The sequence below is a fragment of the Lygodium microphyllum genome, chromosome 1 (genome assembly GCF_053477565.2).
Source record: "Lygodium microphyllum isolate KBCC chromosome 1, Lygodium_microphyllum_v1.1.10, whole genome shotgun sequence".
Lineage (NCBI taxonomy): Eukaryota > Viridiplantae > Streptophyta > Polypodiopsida > Schizaeales > Lygodiaceae > Lygodium > Lygodium microphyllum.
In genome coordinates, this window is record NC_141135.1 from 161,578,535 (window position 1) to 161,597,735 (window position 19,201).

The 19,201-nt window shown below is 40.4% G+C and overlaps 1 protein-coding gene across 2 annotated transcripts in view; it reads left to right on the forward strand.

The window, feature by feature from the left end:
* Positions 1 to 18,121, forward strand: part of LOC148041897 (Polynucleotidyl transferase, ribonuclease H-like superfamily protein) — a 60,901-nt gene extending 42,780 nt beyond the window's left edge. For both annotated transcript variants that reach the window (XM_087683906.1, XM_087683902.1), the window contains exons 7-15: positions 8,981 to 9,082; positions 9,191 to 9,261; positions 13,714 to 13,773; positions 13,857 to 13,912; positions 16,277 to 16,337; positions 16,430 to 16,697; positions 16,917 to 17,098; positions 17,181 to 17,473; positions 17,559 to 18,121. In XM_087683906.1, coding sequence (XP_087540032.1) covers positions 8,981 to 9,082; positions 9,191 to 9,261; positions 13,714 to 13,773; positions 13,857 to 13,912; positions 16,277 to 16,337; positions 16,430 to 16,697; positions 16,917 to 17,098; positions 17,181 to 17,473; positions 17,559 to 17,688 — 1,223 coding nt within the window. In that variant the 3' untranslated portion in view covers positions 17,689 to 18,121. The remainder of the gene's footprint in view (positions 1 to 8,980; positions 9,083 to 9,190; positions 9,262 to 13,713; positions 13,774 to 13,856; positions 13,913 to 16,276; positions 16,338 to 16,429; positions 16,698 to 16,916; positions 17,099 to 17,180; positions 17,474 to 17,558) is intronic.
* The last annotated feature ends 1,080 nt before the right edge of the window (positions 18,122 to 19,201 follow it).

Genomic DNA, 19,201 nt, shown 5'->3' on the forward strand with positions numbered 1-19,201 from the left:
AGACATTAAAGTGTCTTTACTTTGACAATGGTGGGGAATATGCATCTAAAGCCTTTTAGGACTTTTGTGACAGCAAAGGGATTAAAAGAGAGCTCATTGCTCCTCACAATCCATCCCAAAATGGTGTTGTAGAGTATATGAATAGGACCATTCAAGACAGGGTCCATACAGTGCTGTCATATGTTGCTTTACCTTATGGATTTTGGGCAGAGGCTATTATGACAGCTATACACTTGATTAATTAATCAATAAAAAGGTCTTTGGGGGAGGGGGGGAGTCTTGCAAGAAGTGTGGTCAGGCAAGCCACCTTCGTATGCTCACTTGAGAGTGTTTGGCTGCAAGGGAGTTGTGCACATTCGCAAGGAAGAATGCAATAAACTTGAGCCAAAGTCCCGCAACTGTATCTTTTTAGGATATGGTGATGAGGGTGAAATGGGATATAGGTTATGGGATCCCAAAAAAAGGAAAATTGTATGGAGCAATGATGTTATCTTCCGAGAAGATCGCATGCACAAATAGCTTGAAAAGATTGAGGAAGTCAAAAGGGTTGTATTCCAGGAAGATGTACCGATAGGACAACAAAGAATGCCCGTTGGAGAGTAGCAAATACCTGTTGTAAATGGCCCTGAAAATGCACGGAATGATGCTGAAAATGATCAGCAAGATATTGCCCATGATGTACCACAATTTTAGTAAGAACAGATGCCTTTGGAACAACCAGCTTGTAGAATAGCAAGGTGTTAATGCAGATTTGCAAGTTGACCAGCCAACAAATCGTGATCATTGGGTTCGTAGGTCGACCAAAATGCAAAGACAGCCGGATAACTTTGTTCGTGGTGTCAATTATATGGCTGATTATGTCATGTTGACAGATTGTGGTGGTCATGCTTCCAGGAAGCAATGGACAAAAAAGATAGCAAGAAATGGCGTAAGGCTATGATATCAGAGATGGAATCTCTCATGAAAAATGACACTTATGATTTGATGCATTTGCCTAAAGGGCAGAAATTGCTACCATGCAAATGGGTTAACAATTGAAAGTCACTTCTGGTTCTTTGCCAAGGTACAAAGCACGACTGGTTGCTAAAGGCTACAAGTAGGAACATGGAATTGGTTTTGATGAAACTTTTTTTCCTGTAGTCAAAATGACTACGTCGCCAATCATTTTGGGCTTGGTTGCATATAAAGATATGGAATTCATATAGATGGATGTAAGAACAAATTTCTTACATGGTGATCTGAATGAGGAGATCTATATGCAGCAACCTGAGGGTATATGGTATGTAAACTCAACAAGAGTTTGTATGGGCTGAAACACACACCACGAGAATGGTATCATAAATTTGATACATTTATGCAATGTGAGGATTCCATAGATCTCAAGTTGATCATTGCTTATACACCAAGAAGGTAGTAGATGGTAGCCTTATTCTCTTGGTTTTGTATGTGGATGACATGTCGATTGAAAGTAGGGATGTTCATGCTGTGGACTCCTTGAAACAAAGCCTACATAGTAGCTTTGATACTAAGGATCTTGGTGAGACCAATCATATTCTCGGCACGTGTATACTTAGGGACAGATTGCAGGGTCTTCTCTATCTATCACAGCAGGAGTATGTTACGAAGGTTTTGCAACGTTTCAACATGGAAGGGGGGGGGAGCCATCGGTGTACCGTTGCCTCCATATGTGAAACTTAGTGTAGATGACAACCCTACATCTGATGATGAAAAGGCTGAGATGGCAAAGATTCCTTATGCTTCAGCTATTGGTAGCTCTATGTATGCTGTGGTTGCTACATGTCTTGACAATGCATTTGCGGTGGGAGTGGTTAGCAAGTACATGGCATATCCTGGCAAAAAGCATTGGGAAGCAGTGAAAGGTATCATGCGATACCTTAAGGGCACAAAGGACTTGTGCATTTGCTTTGCGAAGCAGAAGTCATCTGTTGTTGGCTTCATGGATGCAGACTATGTTGGTCATCCTGATTGCAGGAAGTCTACTTTAGGATATGTGTTCACGTTCACAGGGGGACCAATCTCTTGGATATCCAGGCTCCAGAAGTGTGTTGCATTGTCTACTTCAGGATATGTGTTCACGTTCATAGGAGATCAGTCTCTTGGATATCCAGGTTGCAAAAGTGTGTTGCATTGTCTACTACAGAGGCAGAGTATGTGGCTGCCACTGAGGCATGCAAGGAGACTTTATGGCTTTCACGTCTGATGAGAGAGCTTGGTATTATAGAGGTTCCTATCCTCCACTGTGATAGTCAAGAGTATATACCAATGATAACCTTGAAGACCTTCTAACAAAGGGTCTTCCAGCAGAGCGGTTTGCTCATTGCCACTAGATGATGGGGGTTGGATAGTATATGTGTATTTCAGCTTTGTACATCATAGACTTAGCTGATTCTTTCCTCTATCGTCAGGCACGTTGCTTTTAGGTGGGAGGTTGTTGGGAATAAAGGGTCACCGTGCCTTTTACAATGTTCGGGTGTGCATGCACTCTTAGACATGTACTATATATATTATCAAGAACCCAAAGTGGTACTTGGAGATTGTACCCACATCGAGTCTTGTGCGCTCTCTCTCTCTTTCACACTCTCTACTCTGCACTCACTCTCCCTCTTTGTGTGAACCATAGCATTGCATGTCTCGATCCTCACGCATTCCGCTAACACTGTACTGGCTCTTCGCGAATCAGTCCATACTTGCATGCTCATTAAATCACAAGCTGCTCTTATTAACTAGGATTAATAGTCTATAGAACTAACTACATCTTTCATGAAACCTTCAATATATCACTCTCTCTTCTAGAAGCACTTGCATACAGATCAAGTTTGCTGCCTGCAAACTTTGTGCCCTCTGGAGAGAGAAAGTTGTGCACACATGCAACCCTAGTCAACAAGTTTAAGCTAAATAAAGAAGCTTCAAGCTATTACTAGTGTCAAACATTGCAACTCCGCCTTGCATAATGCTGTCCAAGCCTGCCCTTTGCATACAAAAGAGAGAGTACAGCCAGTCCTTTGAGATAAAACTGCATGAAATTGGAAAGAGCACATGTGCGTAGTCTAAGACAAGTGCTAATAGCAATGGTGGTGGTGAGAGAGAGAGAGAGAGAGAGAGAGAGAGAGAGAGAGAGAGAGAGAGAGCCTTCTTGAGTGGCAGCTTGATCTTATTCAGCACGCCAATACTGTCTGCAGAGGATTTAGTACCTTGGTGACGGGCGGTCTCCTCAGTGAACTTGCCTTGATTTTGTACTCCTTGCTGTTTCTTTCACTTGTTGTTTGTAAAAGAGAGCGAGTTTATGCACGATGGCCTAGAGTGCATCTTCCAATCATGTAATCTTGTATTTTTTTCCATGGTTGATACGACTATCTATTTCGAAAAAAGAAAAAGAGAGAGAGAGAGTGCTTGCATATGGTTTGGATGCCATCCTAGATGGCAAGTCTATGTTGTTCAAAGCAGTATAACATGACCTCTTTTAGCCGTGTAACACCCTCTTGTCTTGCCTTGAACACCCTTTGAGGAGTTGAGAAAACAACTCGCCTTTGTATGCATGATTGTGGGGATGAGACAAAGAATTGCTACTATGCTGTAAGATCAATGTATCGAGGTCATGAAATTTTGATACTTTACTCAGTACATGAAATTTTGATACTTTTCTTAGCTTTTGATTAAGTGTTAATCAAATGTGCAAATATGATGGTGCACTTGTGATGTTGAAGTTAGTTATTTCACAATGACAGGCAAAGGACCATGAGAAGTTAGTGCATGTCAAAGGAAAAGGTTGTAATAAGTTATACTTGACAGGTATTAGGTGATTTATGGTGACACATTTTGACTTAGATCATTTTATTAGCCATTAGTGGTAGTGGTGACATTAGGAACTAGGCATTAATTAATTAATTGATACTAGTTCAAGAGCTAACAAATGCTCAGGATTGCTCAATGTATTCGGGTGTGAGAAGTGGAATGAAAATCCCAATATATAGCAATGCCGGCATGATGTTGGGGCACAAAGTGGATTTTGGCAATGCATATATGCCCAATATATCTGGGACTTGTGGTATTAATGCTGGTTATGCAAATGCTTTGTATAGTGTTGGTCATGAGGGAAAGGCAACCAATGTATCCTTTTTGGTAACAATGTGAAAGTTCTAACGATCTATGTGATCTTGAGAAACAAAGGCCTAGAACCTATTGGAAATTTTTAGTCAAGTAAAGTTAGAGATAAAATTTTCTTGTGCTTCTTGGTGAAATTTTACTATTGTTTCACCTATGCAAGGATGCAAATGGATGGAGGAGAGTGACTTAGTAGATCATCCTCAATGTTACACTTTATCTTGACGTGTTTTAGTTAGACGTGACTTTGGATTGGGCTCTTTTAGGTTTAGCAAAGCATAGAAAGTTGAGAGCATTGCTTGATGCGTAAGGGGGAGGTTGCACCTCCACTTTCCTAGTGACGGACATGTCAATTTATGTAGTGGATCTCAGATGTACTTGGTTTACACTTAAGTAACGTACATTTAGATGTGATGTATGTTTGCAAGGCATGTATGGGATACATGGATGATATGCAATGTACATTTGTAGGTCATGCAAGAGAAGTATAATTGCATAAGTTATATGTGGTCTGCCTCTGATCTATACTTTTTGTATGAGTGTTATGTGTTACATCATTGCTATGAGACACTATTTATGCTCAATTAATGCATTAGAATGCCTTGGTGGTAAGAGGAGTGTTGGGTTTTGACATGTAGATGCATCCTTTATGGTTCTAATAGTGGTTATGATTCATGTGGGTGGATCATAAGTAGTTTAAGTGGCTAGAATTTTAGACATATAAAGGGCACAAGCATGGTCAAGCAATGGATACACATGTTGTTTGATTATGATATAAGCATGTATTTCCAATTGTGGCTATAGATGCTTTTGACAAATTTCAGTGTAGTTAGGGCGATTGTAAGGATTTCAAGGGAGGCATTTGTCACGAGGATGTGAAATTTTAATGCTTTGCTTAGCTTTGATCAAATGTTCAAATGTGAGGGTGCATATATGATGTTCAAGCTAGTTATTTCACTATGACGGGCCAATGACCGTGAGTACTCAGTGCGGGTCAAAAGTAAAAAGTTGTAATAGTTATACTTGATAGGTATTAGGTGGTACCTAGTGATAGATTTTGGCCTAGATCATTTTATTAGCCATTAGTGTCATTGGTGACATTAGAAACTAGGCATTAATTAATTAATGCCAGCTCAACGGCTAATAAATGCTCAAGATTGCTTGGATAATAAATTGGCCTAGGGAATTTAATTGTTGGCTAGAGGAGTTGTTTTTTTGAGCAAGAATTAATAATTAAATTTAGAAATTAATTTAATTGGGCTGAAAATTGCATTTAGGAGGTTGTGACTTGGCAAAACTTGTCAATGCAAGTGACGGAAAGGCTATTAGAGGCTATTGAAGCCTCATTCTAGCATGGTGGAGGTTCGAAGAGGAAGAAAGAGAGGTTGCAATTTTCCAGCCATTGGTGATTAGCCTAGCCATTGGAGGCTGTCAAAGAGCTGCCCCATGTGATTAGGAGGCCATTGGAGATAGGTGATTGCCCTTGTAGGTTGTCTACAGGCAGTGACATCGATTTTGGGGCTGGGCAGGTGACTGCATGTGGGGCTTTTGTTGATGGTGGGCTGCAAATAGTTAGCCATTCATTGCAAGGCATCATTAAATTTCAGGCAATTTTGGTTATGAAACTTTGAAATTTCTCTCTTCAGCTTCCTCTCCATCTTCTTAGTTAATTCATAGCGTTGTCACGTCCGATGGAGTCCGATTAGTAGAGTATAATATTAGTATAGTAATAATTGGACTAATAAATTACATCCAAGAACATATACATCCAATATGTCTTCAATCCACAAGTAGAGAATCACTAAAGCAAATGGCTAACATCCAAATGCATCCAACAGAGCTCAAAATCCAATCTTTGAAGGTCACCATAAACATATCCGAGCATATACATCAATACCATGTATCAACATAAGTATATGAAAGACCCGAATAGCATATAGGCATTCCACACATAAAGCTCCACTATTATATCCTTGCTGTCCAGACCTTAGTATAACAATAATCTCTACTAAAACTCATATAAATTAAAGTCTATACTCAATGTTCGGACTTAAAACATAAAATTAAAGATTCAAGTCAAAAGTAAGTGTAAAAGAGAGTTAAAACAAGACTCAAGACCCAAGAGTATAGTACGAGTCATGACTTATGATTCGTGAATAATGAAACCGATAACTTTATTATGAGCCAAATTTGCAATCTCATACAATAAGTTATACAAAAATGAATTGAGATAAAAGCCATATCTTAATCTGAATCAAGATACATAATCAAATGACAAATCCCTAGGCTCTAAGTGCTTATATTAGTCTTGGCATAAGAGGTAGAAGCATCCTAGTTGCCGCTTTTGGAGCCATCACCCTCACTAATGACACTACTCTCCCCATCATACTTGGACTCTCTAAGCTCTATGTGAGAGGTAGTGATAGGTATATCCTCATTGGCCGAATTAGGAGCGCTTCTCAAGTTACTCCCATGCTGTAGCATCTAGGGGCCTCATGAGCATCAGGGTCAGCTGATGTGGATACTGAAGTAGAAGCTCCATCACTAGTGGCGCGAGGGCAAAAAACATAGGCTCAGTATGCAGAAGTGTGAGAGACCTGCCAGCCTATCTCCTCAAGCTCCAAATAAAGCTTCCTAAATATGTGTTTCTCCTCCAAGTCCCTCTCACGAGTTATACTTTTAAGTGTGTTAGCGGAGAGCTTCAGCGCATCCACATTCTTTTATATATTTAAAGGATGAAAAACTTAGATTAAATAAATAAAACATCTCTAAATATATTACTTAACTATGAATAAAGTTATGAACTAAAAAGTATAAAAGTATGGTATTTCTGTCTTGCCATAGGCATCTCATGTATATTACGTAGCATGCATAAATTTGAGTGACAATAATTTAATCAATTCAATTGTTGGTGCTAAGCTTATTACGAATTTTGGTGTGCATGAGGAAATAGGCGGATCAATTCCTTTCACATGCACTCGATGAATAATCATAAACCATGTGAAGAGAAAATAAGTTTAAACTTTAAGCTTGCAAGCTGTAATTAAAATTAAATGGGAAAAAAGAAGAGATTTTCAAACTTGTGCATGAATGCGTAAGCCCACTCTTTGTAGATAGGGCAATTGGTAGTCAAACGACTTCTATCAAAAAAGAGGCTTCACCAACAATTCCCACTTCTAGCAGATGGTGGATGTGAAAGCTGTGCCCTTTAATCACTATAATCTATGAGCTCTTGGAGAAAGGCACCATGGTGCTCTTCCACCAAAGCCTTTGGAAGAAAGGCATCGTAGTCGGCAAGGACATTGACATCTATGAAGAGAGAGGGTTTCTTGAAGGCGGGATGCAAGAGTGCCATGAATTTTATCCACTCCCATCTCTTCTTCGTCAAAAAGAGAATATCATTTCTTTTGGGGTGGTATCCAAGATGTTACTACATAGGTGTGAGAGGATAGAGATTTAGAGGTGAAAAAAAAGAGAGTGAGACAATGATCGAGAGAGACCGTCTCCTCACTCACCTTGAAGGACCTTTGCACCACTTCAATGGGAAGTATTTCCGATGACAATCTTCATAGACATTGTTGGGAATATTGGGGCATGGTGTAGCCTTTCCTTCTAATTTGCAAAGGTAGATGAGAAGGCAAGTGACAGATGAGATTTGGAGCTTAGGGAAATACTTGCATTGCCACTTGCAAGGGTTGGATTTCTCCTTCACTTGCTCGACGTAGGCACAATGCAAGCGAAAGGCCTCATGAAGAGGGGGTGCCATTGATGATGTATGGAGATAGGTTCACAGGTGAAGGGTGAGATGATTGAAGAAGGGAGTGGAAAGGGTAGAGAGGTTGAAGGACCAGAGAACTTGAGGGGTTAGAGAGGGGCTAGAGCTTAATAGAGGAGGAACTTGGAAGGGTTGAGAAGTTAGGAGACGGACGGTATGAGATTGTGGTTAGTTGAGTTGTCCCATCTGTTGGACGTGGACAACCCTGTACCTTGGGAAGAGTGCTAAAAAATTGGGGCTAGTTCTTGAAATTCAGCAGTTGAAATATGGAGGTTTCAAAGAATTTCAAGTGGCCATTCAAGCAACATTAAGTTTGGGGCAGAATTTGTCATCCGAGGAGCAAATCCAAGGCCAATCCCCAAACAAGTCAAGGGGCAAATTGGTTTGAAGGCTTGTTGATTTCTGTGGATAGCAAGATGTATTGAAGATTGAAGGAGATTAGGTTGGATCTCTGTGTAGTTCAACTTTTACTAGTATAAGTTAAAGAAATACCACAAGGGGTGCCAATTTTGGGGCCATTGCGGTGTCCAATGTCCAAGATTAAGTGGTGACATTTGCATTTTTAGTTTATGTAAATTCTATGCTTGTTGTAAATTGTACCTAATCAGGTTATTTATCACTCTATCCGAGAAGGAAGGTTGGTTTCAAACAACCACAGACCCTCCCTTACATGCCATGACTGCTTCAGAAATTGGCTCCATCTACCCAAGATTGGCACACAAACTCGAGTCATGTTTTTTCGGCTTATTCCTTGATGTTTCTCATAAAAAACATCTTTTACTCCAAAAATAGTAAATTCAACTGTTGAGACCGAAACCTTGGCCCCACTACCCAAATTTCATAGTGTAACTGAAACTTTGGCAGTAACATTCAAAAAGCCTCAATTGCTCAAATCATAGCTCTTGAATCTCAACTATTGAACCCTTGCTATTGGGCCTGCCAATGTTATGCATAACTTATGCAATGTCTTGCTTGCGGAAAGATCTAGGAGTTAATCACATGTTAATCTTGAGCTTGGAAAAACACATCTTGTGTTATGAGTATAGTGTTAAGAGAATCATCAGACGTTTTTGATGGCTGCAGAACAATCAGGAAAGTCTCGAGCAATGCAATTTCCAGTATCATACTATACTCTTACAGAATCTCAGATGCAAGAACATGGATACCCATTGGTGGCTTGTGATGGTAAAGTGGTCCTTCGCTAGTGCATTGCTCGCTATCTTATCTATATTAGAATCATTGCGTGTGGTTTGAGCAAAGTTATATTCTGTTTCATGTCTTTGTTGAATCCAGGCTATGTTCAAACTCAGCCATCTGCTTCAGATTCATCTTTTCAAGATATGGTAGCCCTTGATTGTGAAATGGTAAGTATGAAGATCGAATTAGCTGCTTTTCAGTTTACCAGATAGCAAAAATACTATACAGCAGTGTTAATGTAATTACTATTGAAACGATCAACATTGCCTTGATGTTAAACAGATTGATTTTGAGAGTAGTATGGGTTTTTAAAAATGGAGGGAAGAAGTTGATGCTCATTGGTGAGAAAGAGATTTTGTCTGGCTGCATAGACACATGTACACTACGAGGAGGCAGAATTGGGAAACATATGGGCTTATTGTTTTCCTGCTTACTGTGTTCACTATCCACATTGACCCCCTGAAGGTCAGTTTCATGGCCCTCATACCCAGATGCTAGATTGGCATGAGAGGACAGGTATAATGAAGACAGCCAATCATTGAATGTGCAGGAAAAGTGCTTTGGGCAAAGCAGGCTATAATTGTGCACTGCCAGTATATGTGTGCTGGATAGGTAGTTGGAGTGTATTTAACCCTAGACTTGTTGAAAGTTCCATGCATGTAGGGAAAGGAATGGTGATGTAGGACATTGTGACCAGCACATGAAGTGTTCTAAAGCCTTTATCCTTGTGAGTCTAAATGTAGTTGTTGGTAAATGAGGGTGTCAATCAAAGTTTTTAGTCAGAAATTGCAAACAAACAGTGAATTCACTTTCTGTACAGATTGCACTGATATTGAGAAATCATGAGTGCTGGTAGGTGTATGAAGTGTCCTCCTTTGGGAGAAATGTCACAGCCTAACAAGAAATGCTTTTCTCTGTTATCTGTCATAGTCAGTTCATCTTAGAAAAATTCGAAAGGTTAAAGAGTTGAAAATAACAGAAACAAAAGGAATTGGGTGATGGATATAATGTTTCACTAAGCTGTCTATTGAAAATATGGACAATGTTGGATGCAAAGTGATATCTTGTAATGCTGCAAGATTCCCCGAGGCATATGTATTTTTGGCTTCATATGTGATGAGGCTTCCCCTGATCTTATGATTTCCTCCTAGTGACTAGGCAGGTCTAGGATTTATGTCCTGAGTGTGGACTTCCATGACATATCAATGCGGACAATGGAGATATGCTAGGGTTTGCAAAAGAAACACGGAGTGTATAACCATGACTGAAAGATGGAGAACTCAAACATACACAAAAACACAAAACGTAAAATACAAAATACAGAAGCACAAACATAGTAGAAAGATAACTCTGAAGTGAATGAATGAATGTAGTAAATGAAGGAAAGAATGCACAAGATGCTCAAGGGTGTTAGAATAACAAGTATGCACTAATACCATGTCAGAATATGCGATGATGCAAAAGATAGTAGGGTTTGTGGGGAGAAACATAGTGTGTACGAAAAACATTGAGAGAGGAGAAACTCAGAAACACAAGAGAACAAGAATCAAGATGATGAAGCATGGATCATGCTATGTGAAGAAAAGTTGATATAGCGGTGTTGAAGCTCAGAAGATGATTGCAGTGTCTTGTCTGAATCACGTGACAGCATCTGTGTGAATCTGCACAGTGTGAAGGGAGCGAAACGCAGTCCTCTGGGTAGTGGGCTATTGAAGTAATCACTGGAAGGTGAAGGACAACTGTCGAGGGAGTGAACTGTAGTCCTCTGATGTCGTCAAGGAGGAAGAAGATGATCACCGCCTATCGAGGGAGCGAAGTGCAGTCCTTATGTGAAGGGAGCGAAACGCAGTCCTCTGGGTAGTGGGCTATTGAAGTAATCACTGGAAGGTGAAGGACAACTGTCGAGGGAGTAAACTGTAGTCCTCTGATGTCGTCAAGGAGGAAGAAGATGATCACCGCCTATCAAGGGAGCGAAGTGCAGTCCTTAGATGCCAGGAGATGGGTCTTGGGCTGCAAATGCAGATCCTTGAAGGTGGTGAGCTGCAAAACACAAGGTATAAGAGCTCTGAAAGCCGATGCCTGTGTGAAGGAAGGTGGCTAGAGTGAAGCATAAGCTTGAGAGTGGGAAATGCAAAGTGGGAAGCCTCTTGACAGCCAAACGCAAGGGTCAAGGGCTGAAAATCCTAATGCCAGATGCCTGTGGGTGATGCCAAGAAGAGGAAAGCTAATGCCAAGCTGGTATAGATGATGTCAGATGTGGAGGAGGTCTTGAGATAGCCAAACACAACTATAGATGGTGCTTGAAGGGTGAGGAAGTTGATGCTTGGGATGGAGATGATGATGCCTAGTTGGGGAAGCTCCAAATGCAAAGGGTGATGGTGCTTGAAGCAGAGGGAGAAGATGGTGATGAAGAAGAGCCACAAGCCATGAAATGCAATGTCCTCTTGAAGGGGTGTGAGGGCAATAGAAGGGCTAGAGAGAGGAAAAGTGACCAAGAGATTGTGTCGAATGAATGAGAAGGGATGTCTCGAATGTATGGAGAAGTGGCCTATTTGTAGGCCTCAGTTGTCTAGGAAGGCACACCATTGAGTGGGTGCCCACTGATAAATTGCCCAGAATGAGGGTGCCAGCCCTTTTTGGGGCTGTCAATGCGAAACCCTGACTGAGGTGGATACATGGAAGAAGTGGTTTTCCAACAAAGGGGATAGCTGTCCAACAATTGATGACTTTGGTGGGAGCGGGCTGAGGGAAATGTTGATGTGTGTCATTCATTGGAGATGGATCTTGAGTACAATAACTACTAGTTAGAGCAGAGGCTGATGAAGAAAAATGCTGAAAATGCAAAAATAACCTGCTGTAGATGATGATGGCATTAGTAAGTTGGGGCAAAATGCAACTTGTAGGAGTTGCCAAGACTAAGGTTGATAGGTGGAGATGACCATGACAATAGGTTGAATGAGGCACTTGATGGATGGAGGCTGGGAAGAACTAGGGCAACCTGCAGAACAAGGCATGAAACAAGTTACTGGGCAGCCTCCTCTTTATAGATGTGGATCCTTCCAAAGTTTGGGTGTTTGCTTATGGATGTACCTGATGATGGCGTCAGCGAGCTGGGGCACAACACAGCTTGTAGGATCTGCCAGGCCAAAGGCCGATAGCCGGAGATGACCACGATAGTAGGCTGAATGAGGTGTGCTTGATGGATGGAGGTTGGGAAGGATTGGAGTAACTTGCAAACCAAGGGGTGAAGCAAGTGTCTAGGCAGCTTCCTATTTATAGATGTGGATCCTCTCAAAGTTTGGGTCTTTGCTTATTAGACATAGAAAATTGGGTAATTTTTGAGTTTTGGGGCTATTTTGATGAGCTAATGAAGATTTAATGTATAATGCATCTTTTTTAGTTCAACGCATATCAGCCAGTTTGTAGCTAGAACATCGTTGTCTCCACTCGATTGTTGGTGTTGGAGTGGCCTTTGACATATCTAGAGATTTGGAGAACATGAAATACTTACATATTTGATCTGGCCATAGGCATCCATAATCATATTGGTTGATGGGAGGAGGTTTTTGTGGCAAGTGGGTTGTGTGATTTTTGTTGTGCTTCAAGAGGTCCTTGCTCCATGGCATGGGATTATGCATTTCATTCCACCTATGCTTTATTCATGATTTTTGTTCTACCAATAGCCATGTGGCATCTTGGATAAATTGAACCTTAATGCAATAGGTTAGAGACTTGATGGAATTTCCAAGTAAGATTTTGGGAATAATGTTTCAATACCAAGAGGTTTTAGTTTTATTTATTGCAGCTAACATTTTCAGTTAAATATACTGCTAATGCGATTACATTAAAGAATGTTCAAATAGTGTTAATGAGAACATACTGACTTGCCAAAAATGAGAGTATTTTTCCTTTTAGGTTTTTTAGGGCTTTTACAGTTTGATATTGCAGAATAACTTTTCACATTGCTAAAAACCCCTAAAATGTGATGCCATGCAAGAGACACAACATGCTGAGAAAAACTATTTGATGCAAGTGTTGTAATAAAGAAAAAGTGATATAATGCAACTACTACCTAGATCCAGTTGGTCCTCAAAAGGGTCCTGCAATGTGAGGCATGCCAGCCATCAATGTATGCTTGGTAGTTCGTTTTCCTTGACAACATGCCATGCCTAAAAGTTATGTTCTAACCATCTTGTCCACAGATATAATCCCTTTGAGAGAGTAATTTGGTACCTAAATATGGACCTACTGATCCCTTGTGTCCACCATGCTTTTCACAAAGGAGTTTCTACATCCTACAGCTGATATGAGAGTCCTTTATCTAGTGGTCTCTTGAATTTGCAGCACTAAGGTCAGACCTTTGAAGGATTATCTTAGGTACTGTAGTTTATGAAAAAGTATTTGGAAATTACAGGATTAGTCTTCCATGGGTTAGATTTTGACCAGCCTCGTGGAACATTCATCCTCATTTTTTAAAGGTTGAAATTCAGATTCGAGGGGGAGCTAGAGCTACAGATTCCAAACATTGAATTAGAAACTAAATTTACTTGATCTCTAGTTTGCAGCAGATCAAACCTAGAGTCAAACAGAACTAACCAGTTGTGTATGCACATTGGCAGTGTTACACCAAGCATGGACTGGAGTTGGCCCGGACTAGTTTGGTGGACAAGTCTGGCAAGGTTAGATATGAATAAAAGTTTCAGCTATTTTATAGAATGATTCTTGCATGAACTGAGCTTGTGGTTTCATTGCATGCATGCAGGTCCTCTTTGATTCATTGGTGAAGCCTGCTAATAAGATAACAGATTTTAATACCAAGTATGCCTTCTGAGAATCTTTTAATTTCATTTTGGGAAAAGGCCAGCATGCTATTGTAATAAACTTGGCAAAAGAAAATCAAACTTTATGAGCTGCACTATGGTTTTGAGGAACTATCAAAGTTCTTAATAGCCAATACAGTCCAACGAGCATCTGCTGTACACAACTCGTCAATATAGTTTACGTAGCTGATCTAATCTTCTAAATGTGAAGCACGCACTTCTGGACAACAAAGTGTCTTCTCACATGGCCTACCATGATTGGATACAGAATGTCCATGACAGAGGGGGCTCAGGCACCATTGGTTAGAATTCTTCTATGCTTGTTCGAGGTGTACTATGTAGGCACAATTCCACTTGTTCTTGACAGGCAGGATTCATTAGTCAAAGACTTGGGATTCAATCTTCTATCCATACATTTTCTCACATTGATGGAGGCTTGCATGGTCTTCATCTAGGAGGTGGTTATTGTGAAGGATATTGCATCATGAGTTGATCAATGGTCCACACATAGGAGGGTGGGATCTACAAGCTTTCAACCCTTTCCACTCTCTCTTGTTAGGCACTTGGACTCTTATGGCATACCCATTATGTGCACCTTAATTTCGACTTGATCAGACATGTTTTCGAAAGGGATTGGTCGAGGGTTTGCTAGGCTTCCCTCCCAAACTTTCTTCTCTATGCCATAGCTTTTGAGGGGCAAATGTCAGGTGCCTATGCCCAAGGCATCTACTCCTCTGGAGTTGACACATACAGATTCATGTGGTCCTATGTGCATGGTTTCTCTAGGGAAAACCAAATACCTCATGCTCTTGGTTCATGGCTTCTCTGCATGTGTTTGGGCCTATTTTTTCGAGGCAAAATCAAAAGCAATATGTCTTCATGGTTTGAAAAGTTTTGAGCTCATGATCCCAATTTCGGCAAAGTGGTGGTTACACTTATCTTTTCTTTAGACACTTGAAAACTTGAAAACCCAACACACCCCCCACACCCCACATCACACCCACCCCTTCCAAACCACAACCCACCCACCACAAAAAAAAAAAAAGAGCTGCATTGGTAGGTGGATCATCAGTGACTTCCCTTCCTTGCAAGTTATCCCTTAGCAGTCCTTCTTTTTGGCATCATCCCTTGCCTCACTCACCCTTTGAGTCACCTAGCCTACAAAGGTGCAGTTCCCTTCCCATGATAAGGAGGTGGTGATTTTAGATATAGGTCCATCGTTGGTATTGGAGGCTCCTCATCCTCCCTCATAGGATTAGCGACCATATGCTATATTGTAGTGATTTCAACATTTTATGCCAGAGTTTGGGGTTACTTCTTCCCCAGAAATATCAGAGAGACCCTATAGATCAACCAAGCGTACAATGGAGAATCAGGTATTCACTATGTGTGGATTGTGCTGATGGCCAAGTTATTGGAGGACTGTGAGCTTGCCACTCTTGAGGAGGCTCTTACATAGAAGACTTGGAGTCATGCTAGCTTGATTCCATCGAATGGAATGAGATAAGGCATTTTAGTTCCGCATCCCTTGAGGTGGAATATCATTGGTGTGAAATGGGTCTACAAGACCAAATACTTGGCAAATGGCACCTTGGACAAGCATAAGGGAAGCCTTGTTGCCAAGTATTTTGTGCAAAAGGCAAGATTTGGCTGCTCGGAGACTTTTTCTTTCATTGCTATAATGTCTACTATTTGGATCATGTTAGCTCTTGAAGCCCATGATCATCGGTCTTTATATGAGACAGATGTGAATTCCACACTCTTGAATGATGTCCTTGAGGAGGAGATTTATAGCAATCAGCCTCTAAGTTTCAGTGTACTTTGGCAAGGAGGATTATGTGTATCATGTGTCTAGGCGTTTGTATGGCCCAAAGGAAGTGCCAATAGCTAGCCTCTAGGTATTGGCGGATTGACCACTTGTTCCTCGAGCATAGTTTCAGGAGATCGGATCATGACCCCAACCGTTACTATTGGTTGGTGGTCATGATTGTGTGCTTATCATCCTCTATGTGAATGATTGGATCTTGACAAGTGGCCACTTAGGGTGGTCCTCTGTTTTCCCTTATATATCACACTTTAACTTTCGCAGAGCTGAAGTTGTGATATGTGTTTTTTTAGCACTTAAGACAAGCATGCATGCTTTAGTAGCCCATGCTTAATGTCCTTTTGTCCATGTTTATAGGTCATTTGTGACTCATTCTGCTTCCTTGTGAACTGTAGCTTCTACAGGCTACATCTCAACTGTCTTGCTAGGCTTAAAAGATGGTGGATTTGACATTTCATAGCTGTGCAGGCAGGCATGCTGTTCCTTACAGTATGATCATTGTTGGTTCTCATTTTTGTGTTTTGGTGTTTTGTACAGTTATAGTGGTATTACACAAGAAATGATGGAGGGAGTGACTATTGAACTAAGAGATGTACAGGCAAGCTATATTTTCCAGACAAATCTTGTCACTGGATGATGGTGTTCACTGTTTTCTTTTCGAGAGATGATGTTTTCTTCATAATTTGGCAGGAGGCATTCCTGAAGATAGTTTCTGCAGACACCATACTGATTGGCCATTCCTTGGAAAATGATCTTACTGCTTTAAAAGTTGTACATAAAAAGATTGTTGATACTGCACTGCTGTACCGTCATCCACGAGGGATGCTATTTAAGCCTGCCTTAAGGATCCTTTCCTTGCAGTTTCTTCATCGAAGAATTCAACATGGCCATGCTGGTCATGATAGCATTGAAGATGCGCGGGCTGCAATGGATCTTGCATTACTTAAAATTGCGAATGGTAGGTTTGTCTGCTGTGGACAACTGTATGTGTGTTCAGTGACTTTTGAGTTCTTTTCACATTCAATGTTTAGGCTTTCAAAGCTGGCTTGGTGTGTCTTGCAAGAAATTAAATAACTGGCTTGTGGTATTCTGAATTGCAACATGCTGATCCTGAATGCTCTACCAAGCTCTCAGGCTGAATGCGCACATCTGATCTGTTCTTCAATTGGATGGACAGGTCCTAATTTTGGGAATCGGGGAAGGTACTACAAGGAAAACCTACTCTCTGTCCTGAACAAGCATGGTCACCAGTGTTGCCTGGTTGATAGGATGTCTGTGCTTCAACGGTATGCCATTGGTCCTTGCCATGCTATACCATGTACATCAGATAATGAGGCACTTTTGAAGGCCAAAAAAGAGGTAAGTAGTATGAAATACTTTGACATGTGCAGGCTGATATTCATTTTGGGTACTGAACAGTTAAAAATTGCATTTTTTAAAGGTGCAAAAAAAGCATAGGAATTTCATATGGGTGCAGTTCACAGATCTTCAAACATTCTATGAAGAACAAGCAAAAAATCTGGACACATTGACGACACATGCAGCTCACATGGCAGCACTTATGACCTGCAGTGGAACTGTGGAGAAAATAAATGTAAAAAGAAAGGTATCTACAGGGTTGAAAGAAGTGCTGGCTCAACTTGATGATCGTGTCAAGGAGCTGTACACGGCACTCACGAGCAACACCATGCTTCTTGTAGCCACTGGCCAGGGAGACACAGCGACTGTGAGAAGGTACAAGTGTATGATGCATGCCCACATCCTTTTCCTTCAGTTTGTATGGATTGAATGCTTTATTACTGAGATGCCTTTTGAGCAGGCTGCGTCAGCTTACAAGAGACAAACTGTTGGATAAAGAGGAAGGAACACAGAAAACATGGGCATCCATACTTGAAGATATTCAGGCTCAAGCAGAGACAGCACTTGCTTTTGTATGCGTGAAGCATTGATTGTTGCTTGCTATATCTGAACTGTAACTATAGGCCATTAATTTTTCTGGTGAGCATATGTTGATTTGCCATATTGAAGAGGATCTGCCCCATGAAAATGAGAGTAAGTAAACTGAAAAATGAACTGGGACTTTGTCCGAAGGACACAAAGCTCTCAGCCAGAAAGGCTTCTGTAGTCCAATGTAATAATGCCTGGGAGCTTTGCTAGGGAACAGTTTTCTAATGACAATTGTTACTCATGAACCATCTAAAAGAATTTGTGCACAAATGTTTAAGGACGTCAATGTATGCCAGCTGAGGAGAGGTGCCATACAGACTCAATAGAATAATCACTGAGGTGCTGCTTCAGAAACCATGCTAGTGTTTGAAGCATAGGGGTACATGTCAATCTTTTGTGCATGCTTGAAGAAGTGAAATGTGTAGATATCGTTGGGTTAATAATCAATAAAAAATCTGCTCTCTTCTTTCAAGCTTTAGCTTTACTATGCTGCTTCACCCTCTGGAGTGTTGGTTTTGCTCAAGGTTTGCACAATAAGCCTCTCATTGCATTTTGGCTGCTACTAAACCAAACTAGGCACACCGGACTGTTCGAGTAATCTTATTGAAAAATGTAGGTTATCAATGTCAATGGTAATATTTGAAATGCTTTACAAGGTTTTTATAGTTTTTAATAAGAGGGTTTTGAAAAATGAAAGTCACAAACTTATCTATAGCACAATTAAAATAGGGATATAAATAATATAAATATGTAAAACTTAGCACTTGGACTAGTTAGAGACTTTTTTTTTAGCTTGGACAAGTTGATATGTGTGAACACGAAAAATTGTAATTGCCTTTCCTTAGAGACTGATAGAAGATATGATATGTACTCTTACAAATGATTTTGTGATTTAGTATTTTCTTATCCAATTGATGTCACATGTTAATGAAGAGAAAGACATCGATATGTGTAGTGCATATAGTAAATTATGTGTAGTGCATATAGTAAATTAAGGATACATCATTCTAGTAGGGGGTAGTTCTATTTGATGAAAACATTCATTCAAGGATCAAATTAGGAGTCACGTTCTTTTTTGAAGCGAAGAACCAATTGTTGAATGCTTTCATGAGATGTGTAACTAATGGCTCTATTAATTGAGAATTTACAATGTAACGCTGGAAAAAAAGGGAGTACTAAATTTGATGGGGAGTAGTAAACTATGATCATTATACCTAGATTCACATGAAGCACATTGCTTAATATCCATGCTTCTTAATGTTCAGGATATGGGCATCTCTCCCAAATCCCATATCTTGAAGAGATTGTAAAATGAAATCCCATTCCAACTTGTCATAGGCTTTATACAAACTCTATCTTGAAAAGCACAATATCTTGAATCCGTTTCTGAGCATATTCTATCCCTTCCCACAGTGCAATAATAGAATCCAAGATGTATCTTCCTTTAATAAAGCCTTTTTGTTCCTTTCTTATAAATGCATGAACAACCTCTTGGCTAGGGGTTTGGCAAATATC